The 22,801-nt window shown below is 39.4% G+C and overlaps 1 protein-coding gene across 1 annotated transcript in view; it reads right to left on the bottom strand.

Annotated features, from left to right (window-relative positions):
* Positions 1-16,401, bottom strand: part of LOC128736814 (titin) — a 251,582-nt gene extending 235,181 nt beyond the window's left edge. The window contains exons 1-5 of the mRNA XM_053831305.1: positions 16,375-16,401; positions 15,746-16,096; positions 7,045-7,209; positions 6,207-6,968; positions 34-225 (exon numbers count right to left, since the gene is read on the bottom strand). Of these exons, the coding sequence (XP_053687280.1) occupies positions 34-225; positions 6,207-6,968; positions 7,045-7,209; positions 15,746-16,096; positions 16,375-16,401 (1,497 nt within the window). The remainder of the gene's footprint in view (positions 1-33; positions 226-6,206; positions 6,969-7,044; positions 7,210-15,745; positions 16,097-16,374) is intronic.
* Positions 16,402-22,801: the final 6,400 nt, after the last annotated feature.

Below are 22,801 nucleotides of genomic sequence, written 5' to 3'. Positions count from 1 at the left end.
TCTATGTATTAAAATTTTCAATTGAAAACTTACCACTGAGATTAACTCAAAGTATTCTATTGCTACTGTGGTTTGTTGACGGTACTCCTGCGTTTTGTTCAACAGCTCAGACCATTCGTCACGAATCTTTGTGGCTTCCGAATGCACGTACGGAGCCGTTTCCGGATACTGGCTGCTGAGGCTCTGTGATGCGCTGACGAATTCATCGATTTTAGAACTTAGTTCCTGCAAAGATGGAAAATAGAAACAAAAAATTATTTCCTTTGAAATAGACAATCACAAAACACAATTCGAGTTCAAATTCGTCTTGCATGGATTTACCACGGTAAACATCCGAAAATAAACAAATCAACCATGCATGCACAGTAAAACGAATCCGATCATCGCATTGGCGTAGCATTTTCGGCACGAGATGCACTCATCCTTCGTGCGTCACTAATGCTAGCGAAGCTAGCTACTGAGTGCATGTCGTTCGCAGTCGCTAGAAAGTCAGTGTCAAAGTTCATTCTGTCACACCGTGAAATCAATTGCGAGAAAAAATGCAGGGCAATGTCAAGTTGTCGACTGTGTTCGTTTGATTGTTTGGCAACGTACTTGGATTGAATGTAGTTTAGGATCGGGGAAGGTCGTCCTCTGAAGCATGAAAATCGATTAATTTTCTACAGTTGAATATTTTGTTTTTGTCTCTATGTTAACATTGCTGAATTTTGCCTATTAGGTGTTCTTCCGTATCCTATTCTGTAGAGTTAACGGAGTCCTTTGTCGGTGAGTGCCAAACTGTTTGGTACTTGGTTTTCGTGATAGTTCTTCTATGACGGATCAGATGTTTACTATGCGTCAGTTACTAGACAATTTCCACGAGTACAACTTGTTGGCGCATCATCTGTTTGTGGACTTTAAGGAGGCGCATGATTCGGTCAAACAAAATGTGCTGTGGCAGATTGAGCTAGATCGTGATTTTTCGACCAAACTAGCTGAAGCTGATTCATGTGACACTGGATGAGTTAAAATCATACGTCAGAATAGCAGGTGAGATCTGGGCTGCCTTCGTGACTTTAGATGGACTGAAGCAAACGGAAGCACTCTCTAACGCGCTCATCAACCAATTACCTTGGAAGGTGCAATATGAAGAGCAAACGAACATGGAAAGGAACGGAACTATCATCACAAATCTCATCATCATCGAAGTCCACCGTAGAGCAGTGGGAGTGGCATTTGGGCCATTTTAACGAGAAGCGGCGATATTGGGACTTACCACTAACATCACCGAAACCAAATACATAGTTTCTGGTGGGGGCGTGGGGTCCAAATGGAGTTGGTACCGAGATGGAGCTGGATTAGGAACGATATGAAGTAGTGAAAGAACTCATGTACCTTGGTACGCCCGTGACATGTGACAACGGCGTAAGCCGTGAAGTAAAACGATGTATTTCAGCCACGAATCGGGCTTTCTACGGAAGACGTAACCAGCTGAAGTCTAAAGGAAGTTGATCGACGAGTGCTTGGGGGTTTTGAACATAAAATTCTGCGACCAATACTTGGTGGCAAAATGGAGAATGAAGTTTAGCGCAGATGCTTAAACCACGAGGTATACCAAGTATACAAATATGGTACTATAATCCAGATAGTACAATGTGGCAGGCACGTGGCCAGAATGCCAGATGAAAGGGAAACGAAAACTATTTTCAGGAGAGAGCCAAGCAAAGACCGTAGATTTCGGTGCAAAAATCCTGTTCATAAAAATATATTCGCTGTGTTCAGATTGGCAAGAAGAATGCAGTTTTTACATTTTTGCAAACAGAACCCCGCTTTTGGGCCCAAAAACTGCTTCCGAAATTGGGCCCTCCGACGAAAAGTCAATGATTGCTAATTTCCCGTTAAGACGAGCAAAAATATCGTGGTTGCACCTCATCGAGTTACATAGCGCTAGCGTTACGTAGCGTACCTCCGATTTTCTCTAAATTAGACGCGAGGCGACGCACGCGGGTTACAGCTAGCTTAGAAATATGTAAGCTCAAAGTATTATTTTTCACCAAAAACGTTCAATGTCTCGGAAAAATCAGAGAATAGCAAAAAATAATATTTCACAAAAACGTGGATTTTAGCAAGGAAAAAAACATTCTAGAACACTAAATATGAACAGGTTATCTATTCGGTCAGTGTGATAGAAACAAGCAGTGCGTTGCCGACAGTCTCTCCGGCTAGTCTTTTTTAGTTACTCGTATATGGCTCTATTACACAACCCAATATATTATTGGTCCATATCGAAAATTTCCAGTTCATCCAAGTAAAAATTCTTCGCATCCGACAATTCCCCCCCTTTGCAAAATAGTTGACGGCATAACTAAATCACGAAATTTCACTTGCTTAACTCGAACGACATGGATATTGCACTAATACCTGAATGACTGCAAGATAAAAATAGATGACCGCAAGATAAGCGCAACATTGAAAACTATCGAGGGATTACACCGTTGTGCTCTAGCTTTAAAGTGCTCGACATAATCGTGAACAAGGTTTTGTTCGCTAGCTGTCAACACTATATTTTTTCAGACCAGCGTGGATTTTTTTTCCAAAACGCTCAGTCTCTACGAATCTCGTTGAATTTGTATCGGTCTGCTTGCGTCTGCAACATGAATGAAGGAGTGCAAATTGACGCAGTGTACATGAACCTGAAAGCAACGTTTGATCGGGTGGATCACGATATTCTCCTTATAAGACTTTAGAAGCTGGGAGTTTCCGCACCGTTCTGCACCGTTAGGTACAATCGTACCTAACACACCGTGGGCTAAGTGTGAAGACCGGGTCCGAGTTTTCCGACTCGTTCTGCAACATCTCTGGAGCACCACAGGGGAGCAACCTTGGACCACTGCTCTTTTCTCTTTTTATAAATAAACTATCAGCTCTCCTACTAGCTGGCTGTCAGTCTTTTCATGTCGACGATATAAAAATCTTCAAGGTAATGAAACTGGATTCCGACTGCATTGAATTGCAACGCCTAGTGGACAAATTTGAAGATTGGCGCTCGAGTAACATGCACTCCGTCGCCATTTGCTTTCACCGTAAGAACAAACTTATAGCTTTTAGTTGCAATATGGTAGGCCGTTTTTGCCCCCGATTTTTAAAATCGGTTCTGAAGGGGAGGAGAGACAAAAACTTTATAAATAATTTGCAATGGCCTAAAAAATCTATACCTATAAAAAAGGATTTCTGTCTGTCTGTCCCTATGTTCCTTTTAGAATCGAAAACTTCTGAACCGATCGGCGTGAAAATTTGCATGTAGGGGTTTTTGGGGCTACGGAAGGTTCTCTCTATGGCAAAAGACCCCTCCCCCACTAAGAGGGGGGGGGGGGGCTCCCATACAAATCTACGCCTGTAAAAAAGGAATTTCTGTCTGCTCTATGTTCCTTATAGAACCGAAAACTACTGAACCGATCGGAGTGAAAATTTGCATGTAGTGGTTTTTGGTGCCAGGGAAGGTTCTTCTGATGGTTAGAGATCCCTCCCCCCACTAAGAGGGGGTGCTCCCATACAAATCTATACCCATAAAAATGAATTTCTGTCTGTCTGCCCGAATGTTCCTTATAGAATCGAAAACTGCTGAACCGATCGGCGTGAAAATTTGCATATAGGGGTTTTTGGGGCCAGGAAAGGTTTTTATGATGGTTAGAGACCCCTCCTCCCACTAAGAGGGGGGGCTCCCATACAAATGAAACACAAATTTCTGCATAACTCGAAAATTAATCAAGCAAATGGAACAAAATTTTACATGTGGGTCTTTTTGGAGACAGGAATTTTTTCTAAGGTGAATTGAGACCCTTCCCCACTTTAGGAGGGGGGGCTCCCATACAAATGAAATACAAATTTCGTTATAACTCGAGAACTAATCAAACAAATGGAACCAAATTTAGCATGAGGTTGTTTTTGTAGGCAATTTTTTTTCTATGGTGAGACCCCTCCCCTCTTTAGGAGGCGTTATCGAAACCGTTATCGAAACTTGGCCTTCTGTTTTTATACGACAGACTTCGCAGCCAGCTGTTAGAGTACAGGACAATTGCAGAGCCAGTTGCTACGATCCTATTGACTCTAACAGCCTCTCCCAGCCGAGATTCGAACATACGACGACTGGCTTATTAGGCCAGCATCATACCTCGAGGTCAACTGGGAGGCCAGAGACTACCCCTATCTAGGTTTATTTATTTTCCTATATCTACTGACCCCTATTACTTTCCTTCAGTTGGGTCACCCCTGCGAAATGGTACTTGCTACGAAAAGATTGAAATGGTACATCCCGCGTCAGGTTTTTCGCGAAATGGTATTCTGCGAAATTCTATATCCCGCGTTAGGCTCGACCGAGAATTGGTGTTCCGCAAAATGGTATTCGGCGAAATGGTTTGTATTGATTGCGAATATTTAAATGCTATCTGCTTTATTTTATCAAGCTAAGCAATGGGGGGAGTTGTTCTCTACTTTACTGTGAGGAAAATTTGTATATTAAAACACCCATGAACTCCCCAGAAACTTGCAAAACTCGAGATTGTGACAAAGGTCATCCGAGATTCACGACTTATGTACAACACAGTTTAATTTGTGGCAATACGAAGTTTGTCGGGTCAGCTAGTATATTAATAATAATGGCTGACTCGCAATTAACATCTTTTGCGCGTAAAAGCTCTCGATTACTACATACTAGCTTTATCCCACATGTGTCACCTCGCGTGAAATTGAGAACAAATCGGAGCTACTCAGCGTAATTTTCAATAATTTGGGCGAAAAAATACTTTTTTTTCATGATAATCTAGATTTACTATAACGGAGTTTACCGCAATTTATGACAAAAATGCCTAAATGTATATACACCCTCGTACATCAACATCGCACGCATACATTCTTTCAGATGGTTGCGCTGACTAACACTATAAGCTATAGGTACTCTCTGGGGATAACAGATGGCGTCAGTAGCGTCTTCCTTTGCTCTATATATATGGAACGCCCCAGCGGCATGGGTTTTTAACCCAGGCAATGACATCTGTACAGCGTTAATTCACGAATATTCTTGTTTGGAAGATAGGAGAGTGTTCGTGAGGTGCTTGCACCAGCTGTAGTTTATCTGAACATGTATTAGTTTCAGCTTTGTGTAAAGCATTTAGGGAGCGAATTGCTATTTATACCACGAAAACATGACGTCCTGTCGGGGGTCTGGTTTTCTTTACAGACCGATTAAGGCTCTTACATAGCAAATTACTTTTTAGGATTATCTTTAAAACAGCTTTTAAAACACGTAATAACTCGTAACACTCCTGTTCCCGAAAAAGTATTACTGTGGCGATCCAAAGTTTTTCTGTTAGATTAGCAGCTATTTTCAGAAATTAGAATTTTTCATTTTTTATATATGGAGGAACTGTTTGAAAGAATTGAAATACTATCATTACTGGAAAATTCTCAAATAACTACTAAAACATTACCACTATTATTAGGACAAGTCACATTTCCAAATGTCCTCCTTCCCCATGTATTTTTCTTAGTAAAGCTTCGGAATTTTTGGGGTAAATAGAAAAAAACGTGGTCTAGTTTAGGATGATGAAACTATTCACTCTATGATGTGGGCGACAAATCGCATGTAAAACAAACACCATGATGCCATCGTCTCCTAACGTGAAACTGCAATTGAAAGCGAGAGTCTTGCTGCCACATTCCGCTTTCAGAACTTGACCTAGTTTTCTTTGCAATTTTTTTCAGTCAACTATTAGTGTGTACAGGTTAATTGTGGAACCTGCGCTAAAATCCTTTGGATTCTAGCACTTCATTCCATTCGAGGTTCAACCGTGTGAGGATCACCCAGCTGACACGATTCGCACGTCACGCCGGCTGTCAAAATGCACTTCTCGAATCACTTTTTAAACGATTGACAAAAATTCGTTTAATTTTCGCCAACCCGCTATCAGCGCTAGCCGTTGACATGCGCCCGAGAAAAGTTAGCAACATTCGTCGCGTGGGCGGTTTACTGATTGTTGGCACTTTGTTGGCCGAACCAAGCACCACCCGACGAGAGACGAATGTTTTGAGTTTCTGACAATCCACCCACCGACGCTCCGGTCTGGATTTGTTTTGAAAGCAAGCGTCGGTCGGTGTTGGTGTTGGGGGTTGTTTATGCAAACGATTTAACCACAATGTGTAGCTTGATAAACAGTGTCACTTCCACTCACCTGCAGGCTGGCCTCGAATTCGCCTATTCTGGTCAACTGCTCCCTCGCGCCGTCCGCATTTTCACCGTAATTTCCCCGTCCGCGACTCAACTGATCCGCCTTGGTGCCGATTTCCCCTCGCACTTCGTTCAAACTTTTATCGAACGCAATCACTGCATGCTGCTTGCGTAGTTCGGAGTTCTCCGATTCGGTTTGCGTTTCGAAGTATGTTCGCAAATTCTCCAACAGGGTTATGATCTTGTCCGTATCTTGCTCTTTAGCCCCCGGGGGCTCCTGAGCCTTGATACGTTCGATAATTCGCTCACTTTGCTGCAGCAGATTGCGGAAGTACTCCATCGTGTTCTGCTTGAACTGCTCGTAGCTGTTGGTGATGGCTTCAACACTTTCCGGACCGGTTACGGTTTGTTTGCGCGCGAAATAGTCCTTTATGTTGTCACGACAGGTAGCAACGGAACGAAGGAAATGTTCTATCACCGTCGCAAGCTCCCGGAAATCGGCCGCAATCGTGTGCAGCTTGGTTTTGATCGAGTTGAGGCTGTTCTTCACTTGAATCACTTTGTCGTTCGATTCCGTCGTTCCGCCCGTGGCGAGTTGATCGATCGTTTCGAAGCGCTTGGTTAGTTCACTTTCCGCCGCCCGAATGTCCGTCTGGATCTGCGTTAGTTTAGTACCAACGAAGGCACTCAAATCGGCCGGATTGTCCGAGGCGGTGTTGAAGATCGGATAGAGCTGCTCCTCCAGCTTGGTGGCCTCTGCGAGGGTCTGAAAAAGTGGGACGGGAATATTTTCGTTAGAATGTGAAGCTTTTGCGGTGAGGATTGAAAGGGTGGTTGGTTACCTCCATGTTTTGGGCCATGATGTCGTTCAGAACGGTGTCCGCGTGCTGTTGGGCATTCCAGCGTTCCCACTCATCGCCGATGGCCAACTGACGGGCGCTGAGCTCGGCTAGCGTTCGCTCGACGCACTGCACTGCACGAGCTTTCTGCAGATAGGGATCCGCCGCCTGCACCGAAATAGAACACAACGGGAAAGAAGAAAATTTTAGTTTATTTTTCTTAGGCAGAATCAATTTGCTTTTGGGTAATGTAGGACGAGGCTTTTTCGAGCTGCTGTTGGCGACGGTGGTGGTGGTGGTGCCCGCGGTGATGCTGGTCGTTGATGGGATTTATTTCGGATTTCAGATTTACTCGGATGCGGTTAAACGTGGTGTTTGTGTTTTGGTTTTGGCCGCGGCAGGTTTCAACAGAACACACGACGGCCGGTTGGGTTGGGTTGATTCGCGCGAGAGGGTGGACATGCTAGAGTCAACGCGAGTGAATAATTTAATGTCGACGGAAATAATATACGGACTGCATTGCGAGAGTTTTTCATTTTTGTGTTCGTAATCGTACTGAAGCTCATTCGACCTTTTATTACAATGCAATGAAATTATCTCGAGTAGAGTGAGCTAACAAAAACATTACAGATTGTGATTTCTGTTGGAATTCATATCACCAGTTGTCACAAGTGTAAAACAGTCATTGAGAGTATCAATGGCTCTGGAATAGTTGGAACCGAATAGTAGATAAGATATAACTATTACATCCTAAATTGTTAGTTAGATGGTGTGATAATGTATGGATAGACAAACATCACTATAAAATTATAAATTCCCTTGAAACATGTTCCGATTAAAGCAATATTCTGGCTTTGTCTAAGAACCATTTTTTGACTGTCGGACACGTTCACGATGTTACTTGGTTAAATGTTGGCGCTATTATTTTGGAAGACAACATACAGCTATACTTTAAGGAGCACAACATTCTGCTATCCGAAACGTTGTGCAGCAACGAAACCTCAATTGTTTACTGTATTCCAAACGTACCGTAAAATGCCAACTATAGTTAGTCCAAATAGAATTTTACCTGTTGGCGAAAGTCTGCCTGTTTACCACTATGACTTTTACCTTTCAGAATTAGCACCTTTTCAAATTTTAAATTTTAATTCGACTTTTCAACTTTGAGACTTTTTGAATTTACGATTCAATTTGTCGGCTTTTTGACTTTTCAACTATTCGATTTTTCGAATATTTTATTTTTCGACTTTACCCCTTTTCGACTTTTCATCTTTTCGAATTTTCAACTGTTCGACTTTTCGACTTTTTCAATTTTCCCAATTTCGACTTTTCAACTTTTCGAGTTTTTGATTTTTCAGCTTTTCGACTGTTCGACTTTTCGGTTTCTCAACTATTCAATGTTTCGACTTTTTGACTTCTCAAATTTTCGACTTTTCAGCTTTTCAACTTTTCGACTTCTCAACTTCTCAACTTCTCAACTTTTCGACTTTTCGACTTGTCTAAATTTAGATTTTTCCCTTTTCGACTGAAGAACTTTCAACTTTTCGAGCTTTTGACTGTTCGACTTTTCGGCTTTCCGACATTGGACTTTTCGACCTTTCGACGTTCCGAATTTTCAGCTTTTCGACTTTTCAACTTTTCAACTTTTCGGCTTTTCTACTTTTCGACTTAACGATTTTACGACTACGAATTTACGACTTTACGACTTCACGAATTTACGACTTTACTTAACGACTTTACAACTTTTCGACTTTTCGAATTTTCGACTCTTAGACGTTCCGACTTTTCGATTCTTCGACTTTTTGGTTTTTCGACTTAAGACTTTCCGATTACGCGACCTATTGGTTATTTACGTTTTCGACTTCACGACTTTATGTCTTTTCGATTTTTCATTATTTCATTATAAAGTTGAAAACTTTTCAACTATTCGGAATTTCGACTTTTCGGCATTTCGGCTTTTCGACTTCTACTTCTACGACTTAACGATATTTCGACCTTTTGGTTATTTACCTTTTCGACTTCACGACTTTATGACTTCCAATCTTTCGATCTTTCAACTTTTCAACATTTGAACTTTTTAACTTTTCGAATTCCCGACTTTACGGTTTTTCGACTTTTCGTACTTGAACTTTTCGACTTTTCGACCATTCGCGTTTTCGATTTTTGAGCTTTTCGACTTTCCGACCTTGGACATTTCGACTTTTTGACTTTTCGATTTTTCGATTTTTCAACTTTTCTACTTTTTTGTACTTTTCGAATTTTCGACCTTTCGACGTTTCAAATTTTCAACTTTTCAACTTTCCGACTTTTCGGCTTTTCGGTTTTTCGACTCTTCGACTTTTCGACCTTACGATTATACGATTTTACGACTTTACGACTTGACGACTTTCAGCGTTTACGACTTTTTGAATTTCCGACTTTTGGAATTTTCGACTTTTCGATTTTATTATTTTGGACTGTTTCGAGTTTTCAACTTTTCGACTCTTCGGCATTTCGACTTTTCGACTACTTGTTTTACGATATTTTGATCTTTTGGTTATCTACCTTTTTGACTTCACGGCTTTATGACTTCTGGATCTTTCGATCTTTCAATTTTTTAACATTTAATTTTTCAACTTTTCGAATTCTTGACTTTTCGGATCGCAGTAAACAGCGCGTGTGGACGGCAGCAAAATTTTTCGCTGTCAAAATTTTTCTTACAGTTTGTGAAGCAATATTTAATAAAACGAATTATCGGTTCCGTACGAGTTGGGAAGTTGGAAATAGTCAAACAGATTAGTTTTTCGGCCAGCGGCAGCAGATATAGAATTGGCATGTGCCTTGAAGATAGTGACAAGCAAGTTACATGTTTGGATGCAGACGGAATTACTGGAGGCAACTGTTACTGGAAGCGGTCCGAATTTACGCTTGTGCATACGGTAGTGACTTTTGCGGTTTGTGGGGTTCTGCCCCGGAGGCACCCAAAACCTGGCTTTCGAATGGGACTTTGGACTGTTTCAGGTTTAATCGAAGATGCTGTTCAGTGGCGGGATTTAATGGAATGGACGAAGAAACAAATGCCGGTGAGGTCGTTTCATAACTTCACTCGTTTATCTATTTGATTTTCCTGCATTCATATATTTTATTATTTCTAAATTTTATTCTTTTACTAAGTAATTAAAATGTTGCCAGGTAGACGGAATTTTTCAATTTTCAGAGAGCGAAAAAAAGGCGCTATAACCTTGGCCTTTTGCAGCCAGACTATGGTTAATGCCATAAGTTCATCCCCGAGGGTCCGGAGTATCACTTAACCTTTATTAGCAAAGATACTCCCAACGACTACAATTTGTAATCTGTAAATTAATCAATATCTTCAAGGGAAGCGTTTGGTACGGGAGGTCCACGCTTTCTTCCTTCCCCTTGATTTCAATGAGTTGAATGGAATTAAGTATCATTTTTAATTCCACTTAATTCTTTGGAATTCTCTCTGCGGTACATGCTGCGCAGTTGGCCTGGCCGTTGACAAGAAAAATGACCGATTTAAGCAATCGGCATTTTCCAGGATGCCTTCAAGTATTGGCTGCGTTAGTGTGAGATAAGATATAAGATTTTCGAATTCTCGACTTTTCGACTTTTGAATTTTTCGGCTTCTTGACATAGGATACTTCGACTTTTCGGTATTTCGACCTTTGGAATTTTAGAAATGTCGACTTTTCTACTTATCGACTTTTCAACTTTTCGACTATTAGTCTTCTTAGATTATTAGTCTTCTTGTCTTCTTGACTTCTTGCCTTCTAGGCTTTTGTTTCCCTGTCTTCATGTTTTCTTGTCTTCTTGTCTACTTGTCTCCTTGTCTTCATGTGTTCATGTCTTCTTGTCTTCTTGTCTTCTTGTCTTCTTGTCTTCTTGTCTTCTTGTCTTCTTGTCTTCTTGTCTTCTTGTCTTCTTGTCTTCTTGTCTTCTTGTCTTCTTGTCTTCTTGTCTTCTTGTCTTCTTGTCTTCTTGTCTTCTTGTCTTCTTGTCTTCTTGTCTTCTTGTCTTCTTGTCTTCTTGTCTTCTTGTCTTCTTGTCTTCTTGTCTTCTTGTCTTCTTGTCTTCTTGTCTTCTTGTCTTCTTGTCTTCTTGTCTTCTTGTCTTCTTGTCTTCTTGTCTTCTTGTCTTCTTGTCTTCTTGTCTTCTTGTCTTCTTGTCTTCTTGTCTTCTTGTCTTCTTGTCTTCTTGTCTTCTTGTCTTCTTGTCTTCTTGTCTTCTTGTCTTCTTGTCTTCTTGTCTTCTTGTCTTCTTGTCTTCTTGTCTTCTTGTCTTCTTGTCTTCTTGTCTTCTTGTCTTCTTGTCTTCTTGTCTTCTTGTCTTCTTGTCTTCTTGTCTTCTTGTCTTCTTGTCTTCTTGTCTTCTTGTCTTCTTGTCTTCTTGTCTTCTTGTCTTCTTGTCTTCTTGTCTTCTTGTCTTCTTGTCTTCTCGTCTTCTAGTCTTCTTGTCTTCTTGTCTTCTTGTCTTCTTGTCTTCTTGTCTTCTTGTCTTCTTGTCTTCTTGTCTTCTTGTCTTCTTGTCTTCTTGTCTTCTTGTCTTCTTGTCTTCTTGTCTTCTTGTCTTCTTGTCTTCTTGTCTTCTTGTCTTCTTGTCTTCTTGTCTTCTTGTCTTCTTGTCTTCTTGTCTTCTTGTCTTCTTGTCTTCTTGTCTTCTTGTCTTCTTGTCTTCTTGTCTTCTTGTCTTCTTGTCTTCTTGTCTTCTTGTCTTCTTGTCTTCTTGTCTTCTTGTCTTCTTGTCTTCTTGTCTTCTTGTCTTCTTGTCTTCTTGTCTTCTTGTCTTCTTGTCTTCTTGTCTTCTTGTCTTCTTGTCTTCTTGTCTTCTTGTCTTCTTGTCTTCTTGTCTTCTTGTCTGTCTGTCTGTCTGTCTGTCTGTCTGTCTGTCTGTCTGTCTGTCTGTCTGTCTGTCTGTCTGTCTGTCTGTCTGTCTGTCTGTCTGTCTGTCTGTCTGTCTGTCTGTCTGTCTGTCTGTCTGTCTGTCTGTCTGTCTGTCTGTCTGTCTGTCTGTCTGTCTGTCTGTCTGTCTGTCTGTCTGTCTGTCTGTCTGTCTGTCTGTCTGTCTGTCTGTCTGTCTGTCTGTCTGTCTGTCTGTCTGTCTGTCTGTCTGTCTGTCTGTCTGTCTGTCTGTCTGTCTGTCTGTCTGTCTGTCTGTCTGTCTGTCTGTCTGTCTGTCTGTCTGTCTGTCTGTCTGTCTGTCTGTCTGTCTGTCTGTCTGTCTGTCTGTCTGTCTGTCTGTCTGTCTGTCTGTCTGTCTGTCTGTCTGTCTGTCTGTCTGTCTGTCTGTCTGTCTGTCTGTCTGTCTGTCTGTCTGTCTGTCTGTCTGTCTGTCTGTCTGTCTGTCTGTCTGTCTGTCTGTCTGTCTGTCTGTCTGTCTGTCTGTCTGTCTGTCTGTCTGTCTGTCTGTCTGTCTGTCTGTCTGTCTGTCTGTCTGTCTGTCTGTCTGTCTGTCTGTCTGTCTGTCTGTCTGTCTGTCTGTCTGTCTGTCTGTCTGTCTGTCTGTCTGTCTGTCTGTCTGTCTGTCTGTCTGTCTGTCTGTCTGTCTGTCTGTCTGTCTGTCTGTCTGTCTGTCTGTCTGTCTGTCTGTCTGTCTGTCTGTCTGTCTGTCTGTCTGTCTGTCTGTCTGTCTGTCTGTCTGTCTGTCTGTCTGTCTGTCTGTCTGTCTGTCTGTCTGTCTGTCTGTCTGTCTGTCTGTCTGTCTGTCTGTCTGTCTGTCTGTCTGTCTGTCTGTCTGTCTGTCTGTCTGTCTGTCTGTCTGTCTGTCTGTCTGTCTGTCTGTCTGTCTGTCTGTCTGTCTGTCTGTCTGTCTGTCTGTCTGTCTGTCTGTCTGTCTGTCTGTCTGTCTGTCTGTCTGTCTGTCTGTCTGTCTGTCTGTCTGTCTGTCTGTCTGTCTGTCTGTCTGTCTGTCTGTCTGTCTGTCTGTCTGTCTGTCTGTCTGTCTGTCTGTCTGTCTGTCTGTCTGTCTGTCTGTCTGTCTGTCTGTCTGTCTGTCTGTCTGTCTGTCTGTCTGTCTGTCTGTCTGTCTGTCTGTCTGTCTGTCTGTCTGTCTGTCTGTCTGTCTGTCTGTCTGTCTGTCTGTCTGTCTGTCTGTCTGTCTGTCTGTCTGTCTGTCTGTCTGTCTGTCTGTCTGTCTGTCTGTCTGTCTGTCTGTCTGTCTGTCTGTCTGTCTGTCTGTCTGTCTGTCTGTCTGTCTGTCTGTCTGTCTGTCTGTCTGTCTGTCTGTCTGTCTGTCTGTCTGTCTGTCTGTCTGTCTGTCTGTCTGTCTGTCTGTCTGTCTGTCTGTCTGTCTGTCTGTCTGTCTGTCTGTCTGTCTGTCTGTCTGTCTGTCTGTCTGTCTGTCTGTCTGTCTGTCTGTCTGTCTGTCTGTCTGTCTGTCTGTCTGTCTGTCTGTCTGTCTGTCTGTCTGTCTGTCTGTCTGTCTGTCTGTCTGTCTGTCTGTCTGTCTGTCTGTCTGTCTGTCTGTCTGTCTGTCTGTCTGTCTGTCTGTCTGTCTGTCTGTCTGTCTGTCTGTCTGTCTGTCTGTCTGTCTGTCTGTCTGTCCCTTCCGTCAGTTCTGTCTGTCTGTCCCTTCCGTCAGTTCTGTCTGTCTGTCTGTCTGTCCCTTCCGTCAGTTCTGTCCCTTCCGTCAGTTCTGTCTCTTCCGTTAGTTCTGTCCCTTCCGTCAGTTCTGTCCCTTCCGTCAGTTCTGTCCCTTCCGTCAGTTCTGTCCCTTCCGTCAGTTCTGTCCCTTCCGTCAGTTCTGTCTCTTCCGTCATTTCTGTCCTTCATTATTTCTATGCTTTCGTTTAACATTTAACTTTTTGTCTATTTTGCATATTTTTAATTTTTATAAGTATCTCTATTTTTGTTCTTTACTTTTTGCGATGCTTTTCCTCTTTTAATCTTTTCTTTTTCTTACCTCTTCTTGTTACTTTTTTCTTTCGTATTCTTGTCGTTCTTTTTCTGTCTTTCCTGTTCAGTCTGCCTTTTGGCTTTTATTTCTAGGCTCAGGTTTGACAGTAATTCCGGTCTTTCGGTTTTTCAAACTTTGTTTTGTGTCTTTATATAGGACTTTTTTGCTCTCTGTTTTTTGTCTTTTCTCTTTCCTAGCTTATCCTAATTTTTTTATTATTCGGATTTTCTATGTTTTCATTATGTTTATCTCCTTGTTAGTTTTAGTCGTTCTGTCTGTTTTTGTGTTTCTATCTTTTTGTGTTTTGCTGTTTTTCTGTATTTTTGGCTTTCGTTGTTTTATTGAGTTGAGTAAGAAATTTTTCTTAATTCAGATTGCCGCGTGTGAGAAATGTAGCTCAGAACCAATTGAATTAAATTTAAAACTTAACTTCAAAAATCAACTTATCTGTTATGGAAATCAAGACAGAGGTTTAATTCTGTTTGACCTTAATCGTTATTAATTTCTTAAGGAAGACTAACATAAATAACTCGAAACGTCGAAAAAAATTAGAATTCACGATAAAACGCAAAGGCGTAGTCATGTGATATTAAAATCCTCGAAAAAAATTCATATGCTTTAAACAAATCCTTTGAATCCCTAATTAATAAATCAAAACATCACGCCCATTTAAATTGGCTTATACACAAACAAATTCATCAAAATACAAAAACATCCTGACCTAGGTGTGACTTGTCACACCTGGCGAAGGTGTGAATTATTTTGATCGGAACCGGCGTTGGTTTGCTGGCGGCAGACCTGTCACTTGCTGTTTAGGTTGTTAAGCGCGTCCAACGCACAGGCAGGCAGGTGTTCGTTCGGCTTTGAACCTCACCTTCTTCTGCCCAACGAATTCGAACTTTTGCCGTATATTTTTATTCGACTCAACACACGTTTTTGAGATCGTCTCTTTTTTTGTGTAAGACAAAAAAATCATTTTCGAATTACAACATTGTACTGGGCGTTTGCCATAACCGTGCTTGTTATTAATTCTATTCGTGGACCCGTACATTATTAATAAAATGGTTTATTTTCGTGTTAGATTCTTCCCTTTGCGTGCAGTCGAGTCGCATGGGAAAGGAAGAAACAAAGCCGAGACAGAAATAAACTGGCAATATGCAAACGATATTAATAGGTGGAGAGAGTTGCTCAATAGAAGACACCCGTTCGTTGGTACGTTGGTGCCAGCACGAAATTGCAACGAACGCAGAACGAAACCACCAGAAAATCGGGGGGAACGTTGGTTTGAGTGTGGTTCTCCTGATGACCACCCAGATTTTTGTCACCCATCAGAAAAAGGGTTGTGAGATTAATGATGGCTGTGGGTAATATTGTTGGGAAAAGTTCAATCAAAAAATTAAATTATGAGTAACTTCTAAAAGCATTGCAAATTACCAGAATTTGTAAGGGAAAAATAATTAATGTGTTCATTGAAGTTTTTGCAAGCCGAAAAATTACTTCGTAAAAAATGCATTAGAACGGCGGCACCCGAGGAATCACATAGCGTATAAACGATACTTAAATCGCAACGTTTTGGCTGGCAGCCAAAACGCAAAATTATAAACGCCATTTACAACGCGAATTGCATGGTTGTACGGCAGAAATTAAACCGAGATAGTGTTTTGCATAACGTCAGATGAGCGCAGCTCGTGTTATGACAAATTGTAATTTAAGACTGGATAAAAGAGTTTTTAGACATGGATTTTTTCACTAGCGGTAAAACACTGACAAACCATTTATTAACAAACAATTCTGTTTCCCACCCGCCTACCTTCTCCAAACCATCGACACACTGTTGGCCGATCAGCTTCAGTTGACTCAGCTGTTGGCGAATATTATCCAGGGCAGCTTGCAGTAGAGGCTTGTCACGTTCGACACTTTGGAAGGTGGCTTTCTGAATGACGAACGATTCGAACAGATTGCGCAACGTCTCGGCTTCCTGGTGGAAGCGGATGTACAGCTTCAGTAGATCGACCCGCGCAATAATGAAATTCTTCAGTTCGATCCACTTCTGCCGCAGGTCGTCGATCTTCTGCTGTACATCGTCGCGTTGTTCGTCCTCTAGATATTCCAAGCTAGGGGTTAACCGAACCAGCAGGTCGTTTATTGCGTTTCCTTTGATCTGGAATGGGAGAAAAGTGGAATGTTAGGATTATCTGAAAGCGGCCGGTTAGAAATTATTGATAACAAATTAGAATATTTAAAATAATAGCCAAAAGCTAAACCTTGCAAATGAAATAATCGGTTAGAGTAAATAAACAGCAGAAAAACGCAGCAGTAGAAAAAATATAAGAAGCAGCAGAAAAGATTAATATCTTTAATTTATGAAAATTGAAAGAGCAAAAACAAGAGAGATTATAGACGACAAGATGAAAAATATAGAAGAAAGGTTTAACGAACCTGACAGCTTGAAAAATATGCAGTCATAAAGTATAGAATTGGAAAGTCCTAACCGAGCCGGAAAAAGACTTTTCTAAGGAGGATTTTTTGACTCTCTCTAGATTCTTCTAATTACTTCATTTCGAGGCTCTTTTTGGGCTCGGTTTTGAGCTTTTTCCCACTCTTTTATAACTCCATTTGAACTTGTTTTGAATTCGTTTTCTATTCTTCTTAGACTTCTTTTTAACCCTTTATGGATTTTTTTCAAACCCTTTTTGACTTTTTTGGATTCTTTTTGAACTCTTTCTAGGCATTTTCAAGTCTTTTTAGGACTTTTCTTAAGCTCTTCTTGTACTGTTCTTAAACTCTTCTTGGGCTCTTCCTTCTATTCTAACTTTCTGTTAGAAAAGAATATTGGACTAAAAAAAAGTAATTGGAAAGAGTCTAAAAAGAATCCAAAAATACTAATATAATGGAATCACGAATCGGAATAAAATCCGACTAGAGTTCAAAATGAATTCAAAAAGAATTCGGAACGAGGTCAAAACGACTACAAAACGAGTTCAAAAGGATTCAGAAAGGGCCAAGTAAAAGTTTAAAGAGATTATATAAAAGTAAAAAAGTGCCAAGAAAAGTCCAAATCCATCCTAGAAAGAGTTTAAATAAGAGCACCAAAAGAATCCAAAAGGTGCGTAAAAATAACAAAATGAGATAGGAATATCGAAATGAAGGAACAATAAAAGAAAAGAAAATTGCATTAAACTTAGACTGCAAGCATAAAAACCGAACAAAATTAACGAAAAAAGCGACGAAAAATAGTTTAGAAAATTACAGTGAAAGATAACAATTAAAAACTGCTAAATTATTATATAGAATGAGAAGGTAATTGAATGAACAAAAAAATAAATGAAGAATAGAAAGAAAAAGACAAAACTAAAATCATTAAAATTATAGAAAGATAGCAAGGTAGAAAGGAAGAAGCGTAAAATAATAAACAAATATGAAACAAAAATGAAGATGCACAAGAAGATACAATAACAAAGAGACAGAAAAACCGAAAGACGGAAGGACAATAGAACAAAAGGAAAAAAAGGGCCAGGCCATTCCTATTCTGATGTTCTGTTCTTATGTTCCAAAGTACACAGATCACAAAAGGACCAAAGAAAAAAAAGGAGAAAAATAGAGAGACAAAAAAAACCGAAAAAAAGAAAGACAGAAAAAAAATAAAAAAAAGAAAAGAAAAAGAAATTTTAACATTAGAACAACGAAGAGATCGAAGGATTAAAGCACAGAAGGGCCAAAAATATGAAAACCAATTTACCAGCAAGAAATACGTATAAGGAAAAATTAAAAACATAAAAACAGGGAAACAGGAAAAAAGATCCAAAAACAAAAAATGCAGAAAAATAGAAGAAATGCAGAAACATAGAAAATCAGAAAATATAAAATAGAAAAAACAGAAAAAACGTAAAAATAGAGAAGCAGGAAGACGAAAACGAGAGCATCGACAAAATGAATTAAAGCAGAAAAACCGGAAGAGGAGAACATCAATGGATAGAAGGTTAGAACGGCAGAAGGACATGTACAAACAAACTTTCTTTTTGTCTTTTTTCTTTCTTTCTCTTGTACCTTTTTAACAGAAAGCACAACAACAGATAAAAACAAGAAAAGGGAAAAATGGAAAAACGTATACAGAGAGATGGAAGGATAGAAGGGCAGAAAAAAAAGAAAAATAGAAAAATAAAATTACAGATATACAAAAAACAGCAAAATTGAAATGCAGAAAACAGAAAAAATAGAAAAAGGACAAAACACCAGTACAACAATAGTAAATTAGGGAAATAGAAAAACGGATGAACAAGGAAAAAAGGAAAGACAGAAGAACAGTACTGGACAGAATAGAAATTAGAAGACATAATGGCAAAAGAACAAAAAGACAAAAAGACAAAAGGACAAAAGGACAAAAGGACAAAAGGACAAAAGGACAAAAGGACAAAAGGACAAAAGGACAAAAGGACAAAAGGACAAAAGGACAAAAGGACAAAAGGACAAAAGGACAAAAGGACAAAAGGACAAAAGGACAAAAGGACAAAAGGACAAAAGGACAAAAGGACAAAAGGACAAAAGGACAAAAGGACAAAAGGACAAAAGGACAAAAGGACAAAAGGACAAAAGGACAAAAGGACAAAAGGACAAAAGGACAAAAGGACAAAAGGACAAAAGGACAAAAGGACAAAAGGACAAAAGGACAAAAGGACAAAAGGACAAAAGGACAAAAGGACAAAAGGACAAAAGGACAAAAGGACAAAAGGACAAAAGGACAAAAGGACAAAAGGACAAAAGGACAAAAGGACAAAAGGACAAAAGGACAAAAGGACAAAAGGACAAAAGGACAAAAGGACAAAAGGACAAAAGGACAAAAGGACAAAAGGACAAAAGGACAAAAGGACAAAAGGACAAAAGGACAAAAGGACAAAAGGACAAAAGGACAAAAGGACAAAAGGACAAAAGGACAAAAGTACAAAAGGGCAAAAGGACAAAAGGACAAAAGGACAAAAGGACAAAAGGACAAAAGGACAAAAGGACAAAAGGACAAAAGGACAAAAGGACAAAAGGACAAAAGGACAAAAGGACAAAAGGACAAAAGGACAAAAGGACAAAAGGACAAAAGGACAAAAGGACAAAAGGACAAAAGGACAAAAGGACAAAAGGACAAAAGGACAAAAGGACAAAAGGACAAAAGGACAAAAGGACAAAAGGACAAAAGGACAAAAGGACAAAAGGACAAAAGGACAAAAGGACAAAAGGACAAAAGTACAAAACGACAAAACGACAAAATGACAAAACGACAAAAGGACAAAAGGACAAAACGACAAAAGGACAAAAGACTAAAGGACAAAAGGACAAAAACGAAAATCTCGTTCTAATGATTCAATAGAAAAACAAAACTGAAGTAGAAAGGCAGATAAAACTTAAAAATAATGAAACAGAAAAAGTGAACCTGAGAAACGAACAAAAGAAAAGCAAAAAACGGAAATAGGAAAAGAGAAAATAGAAAAACAGAAAGACAGAAGCACAAAAGGAGAGTAAACAAGAAAGAAAAACAAAAAAGAGTGAAACAAAGAAAAGAAAAACAGAAGAAGCAAAAAACAAAATTAAATATCACAAAACAGAAGAGAAAAAGAGATAAACGGAGATACAGACAAGCAGAAAAACCGAAGAACAAAAAAGTGGAAAAATAGAAAAAGCAAAAAACACTAAAATGAAAAGACATAAACAAAAAACCAGAGTAACTGATAAACTGAAAAGACAAGAAAAAGCTTCGAAAACTAGAAAAATGGAGTACAACAAAACAGAAAACCAAAAAAGGAGAACAAAAGACAGAAGAAAGGAAAGACAGAAGGATAGAAGGACAAAAGACAGAAAGACAGATGGACAGAAGGATAGAAGAGCAGGACAGGGACGGATAGACGAAGGACAGAAATACAGACGAACTGATGGACATATGGAAAGATGGACAGTTGGACAGAAGGATAGAAACACAAAAGGACTGAAACACATAACAGAAGGAAGGAAGGTAAGAAAGAGGGAAGGAAAGAATGGATAGAAGGAAAGAAAGAAGGATGGAAGAAAGGGTAGAAAGCAGAGTTTCAAAAGGACGGAAGGACAGGATATATGGAAAGATGGACAGACGGACAGAAGAACAGAAATACAAAAGGACTGAAACACTGCAGAACAGAAGGCAGGAAAGAAGGAAGGACAGAGGTACAGATGGACAGAAGGATAGAAGGACAATAGGACAGAATGACTAACGGGCAGAAGAGAGGAATGACAGAAGAAATGGAGGAAAGAACGGTAGAAAGAAGGACAGAAGGCAGACGGACAAAAAGACAGAAGCATAGAACGACGAAGGATAAACAGAAGGACAGATGCAAAGATGCAAAGATGGACAGATGGACAGAAGGGCAGAGACACAAAAAGACTGAAACACAGAAGGACAGAAAGAAGGATGGAAAGAAGGGGGGGAAAGAAGGAAATACGGAAATAAGGAAGGAGAGAAAGATAGGTGGAAGGAAACAAGAAAGGAAGGAGGAAGTAGGAAGGAAGGGTAGAAGGAAGGAAGGTATGATGGAAGGAAGGAAGGAAGAAAGGACGAAGACAGAAGAGTACAAAAAATGAAAGAAAAAAAAACAAAAAGAATTTTTTAGTTGAGCAAAAAATATGGATTTTAGGCATTTTTACTTAAAGTTTAAACGTGAAAACCAAATCTATTCTTGCTTTTAATATATACGTTATTATTTTCCATGCAAAAATCTACAAAAAAAAAGACTAAAACGAAAGAAAATTTTTTTGGCCGATTTACGGAAATTCCATTGTTTGAATTCACAATTTCTATTTCGTGCAAGAAGCCTTAACTCACCTCGTACACTCATATTTCGAGATTTTCAACAAACAGTCAATTGATTTTATAAAAAAAAATTAACTCCTACAACTCCTAAATCCAAATTATTTTTTTGCCTCCCGATTTTTCAAGCTAATTTCCAAGGGGGGGAGATAAAAGCTTTAAAAATAATTTGCAATGGCCTTATCAAAATAAAACCACGAAAAAATCAAACAGAAAAAAGCAGAAAACCATAGTAACTGATAAACAGTAAAAGACAAAAAGAAGCTTAAAAACAGAAACCCCGAAAAATGACGTACAACAAAACAGAAAAACAAAAAATAAATATAAGCACAAAAGGCCTAAAGGACGGAAAAATGAAAAGACGGAAGGATAGAAGGACAGACAGACAGAGGAAAAAAATGGATAGAAGGATAGAAGGACGAAAGGGCAAAGGAATAGAAGGACAGAAACGCAGGATAGATGAACAGGATAACAGAAAAAAACACAGGACAGCACAGAAGTACAAAAGGATGAAAGGACAACAGAACTGAAGGATAAAAACGCAGAAACACAGGAACAAAGAACCGTAGAAAAAGAGAAACACAGAAGGAAGAAATGACACAAGGTAGAAAAGACAGAAGAAAGGAAGAGCAGAAGGAAAAAAGCAAGGAAGGAACGAAAGAAAAAGGAAGGAAGAAATGAAAGAAGGATGGAAGGAAGGAAGAAAGGAAGCAAATAAGGAAGAAAATAAAAAATGAGACAAGCATGGGTGGAAGGATGAAAGGATAGGAGAGAGGAATACAGGAAGAAAGTAACGAAGGAATAAGGAAAGCTTTAGAATGAAAATAAAACACGAAAATAGAAAAGTGGAAAGAAAAAGAATAACATTGAAAAACGTCTCTAAATTCTTTTATCACAATAAAGTCATGAAAAAGTCAAACTTGAAGTGAAAAAGCAGACAAAACCTACTATATAGAATACTATAGAGATGTCAATTAAAAATCAGAGATAAAAAGGAAATGTTAATAGTGAAGTTATAATTAAAGTAAAGTTTAAGACAGTGAAAAACGACAGCAAATCTATGCGAAATAAAACTAAAGTAAACAAACAAATTAATCAAAATAATCGTTATTACGGCTATCACTATAGTAAAAAAATACACAATTACAAAACAAGAGATTTAAAATGTGGAAATATCTGCAACAAAAAATTAAGAATTCCATAAATCAAAGTTTGTTACAGGAAGAAGATTATTGGCTTTTGAGATGAGAAATAATTGAAATTGAATACTAATAAATATCAATAAATATTACAAATGAAAAACAAGCTAAAATATGTTTAAATTAAGCTTCAAATCAAATTGAACAGAAAAAAGTATAATCTGAGAATTGTAGATATGACAGAGTGACGAGTAAAAGCAACCAAAAAGTAAAAAAATATAAGAAAGCATAATGGCATAAAACGCATGATATGTTCCATACAAAGTAAACGCCTTACGAAAATTAAGCAATAGAAATATTGAATGCAAATGAATGGAAACAATAGGCCGTATGAATAAAATAGTTTGTTTTGCTTTTCCCGTGTAAATCTTATGGGAGAATTTGCTCTAACTCTTTTATTCACACGGGCTAATGAATAATAGAATAAAAATGTGAAATAGAATGAGACACAACAATTCCGCAAAATCTCACCTCCAAATCGTTCAGAAGCTGATGGTGCAGCAATAAACATTCCTTCGCCTGCGTTAGGTCCGTCCCCATCTCGTGAATATCCGTTCCTTGGACAATCTTGTTCTCACGTGCCTCCTCCAGCCACTGAAGCAACTGTTGATAGCGTTCGAGGAAATCGTTCAGCGCTTCCGTAAGCCGGAGGTTTCGTTCACTTTGTTCCAGGCAGTACGACTCGAAAGCGATCCGCTTCTGTTCTATCCGTTCGACCATAGCTTGAACGCCGGCCACTTCCGGCTTGGTTCGTCCAACGTCGTCTATCAGCGAGTAACCGGACTGTAGGATGTTGTCGACGGTGCTGGAAACTTCCTGCAGGGCTTTGGTTTGCAGTGATGCT

The sequence above is a fragment of the Sabethes cyaneus genome, chromosome 2 (assembly GCF_943734655.1).
Source record: "Sabethes cyaneus chromosome 2, idSabCyanKW18_F2, whole genome shotgun sequence".
NCBI lineage: Eukaryota > Metazoa > Arthropoda > Insecta > Diptera > Culicidae > Sabethes > Sabethes cyaneus.
Note: the sequence above shows the minus strand (reverse complement) of the source record. Positions and strands in the feature narration are given on the sequence as shown.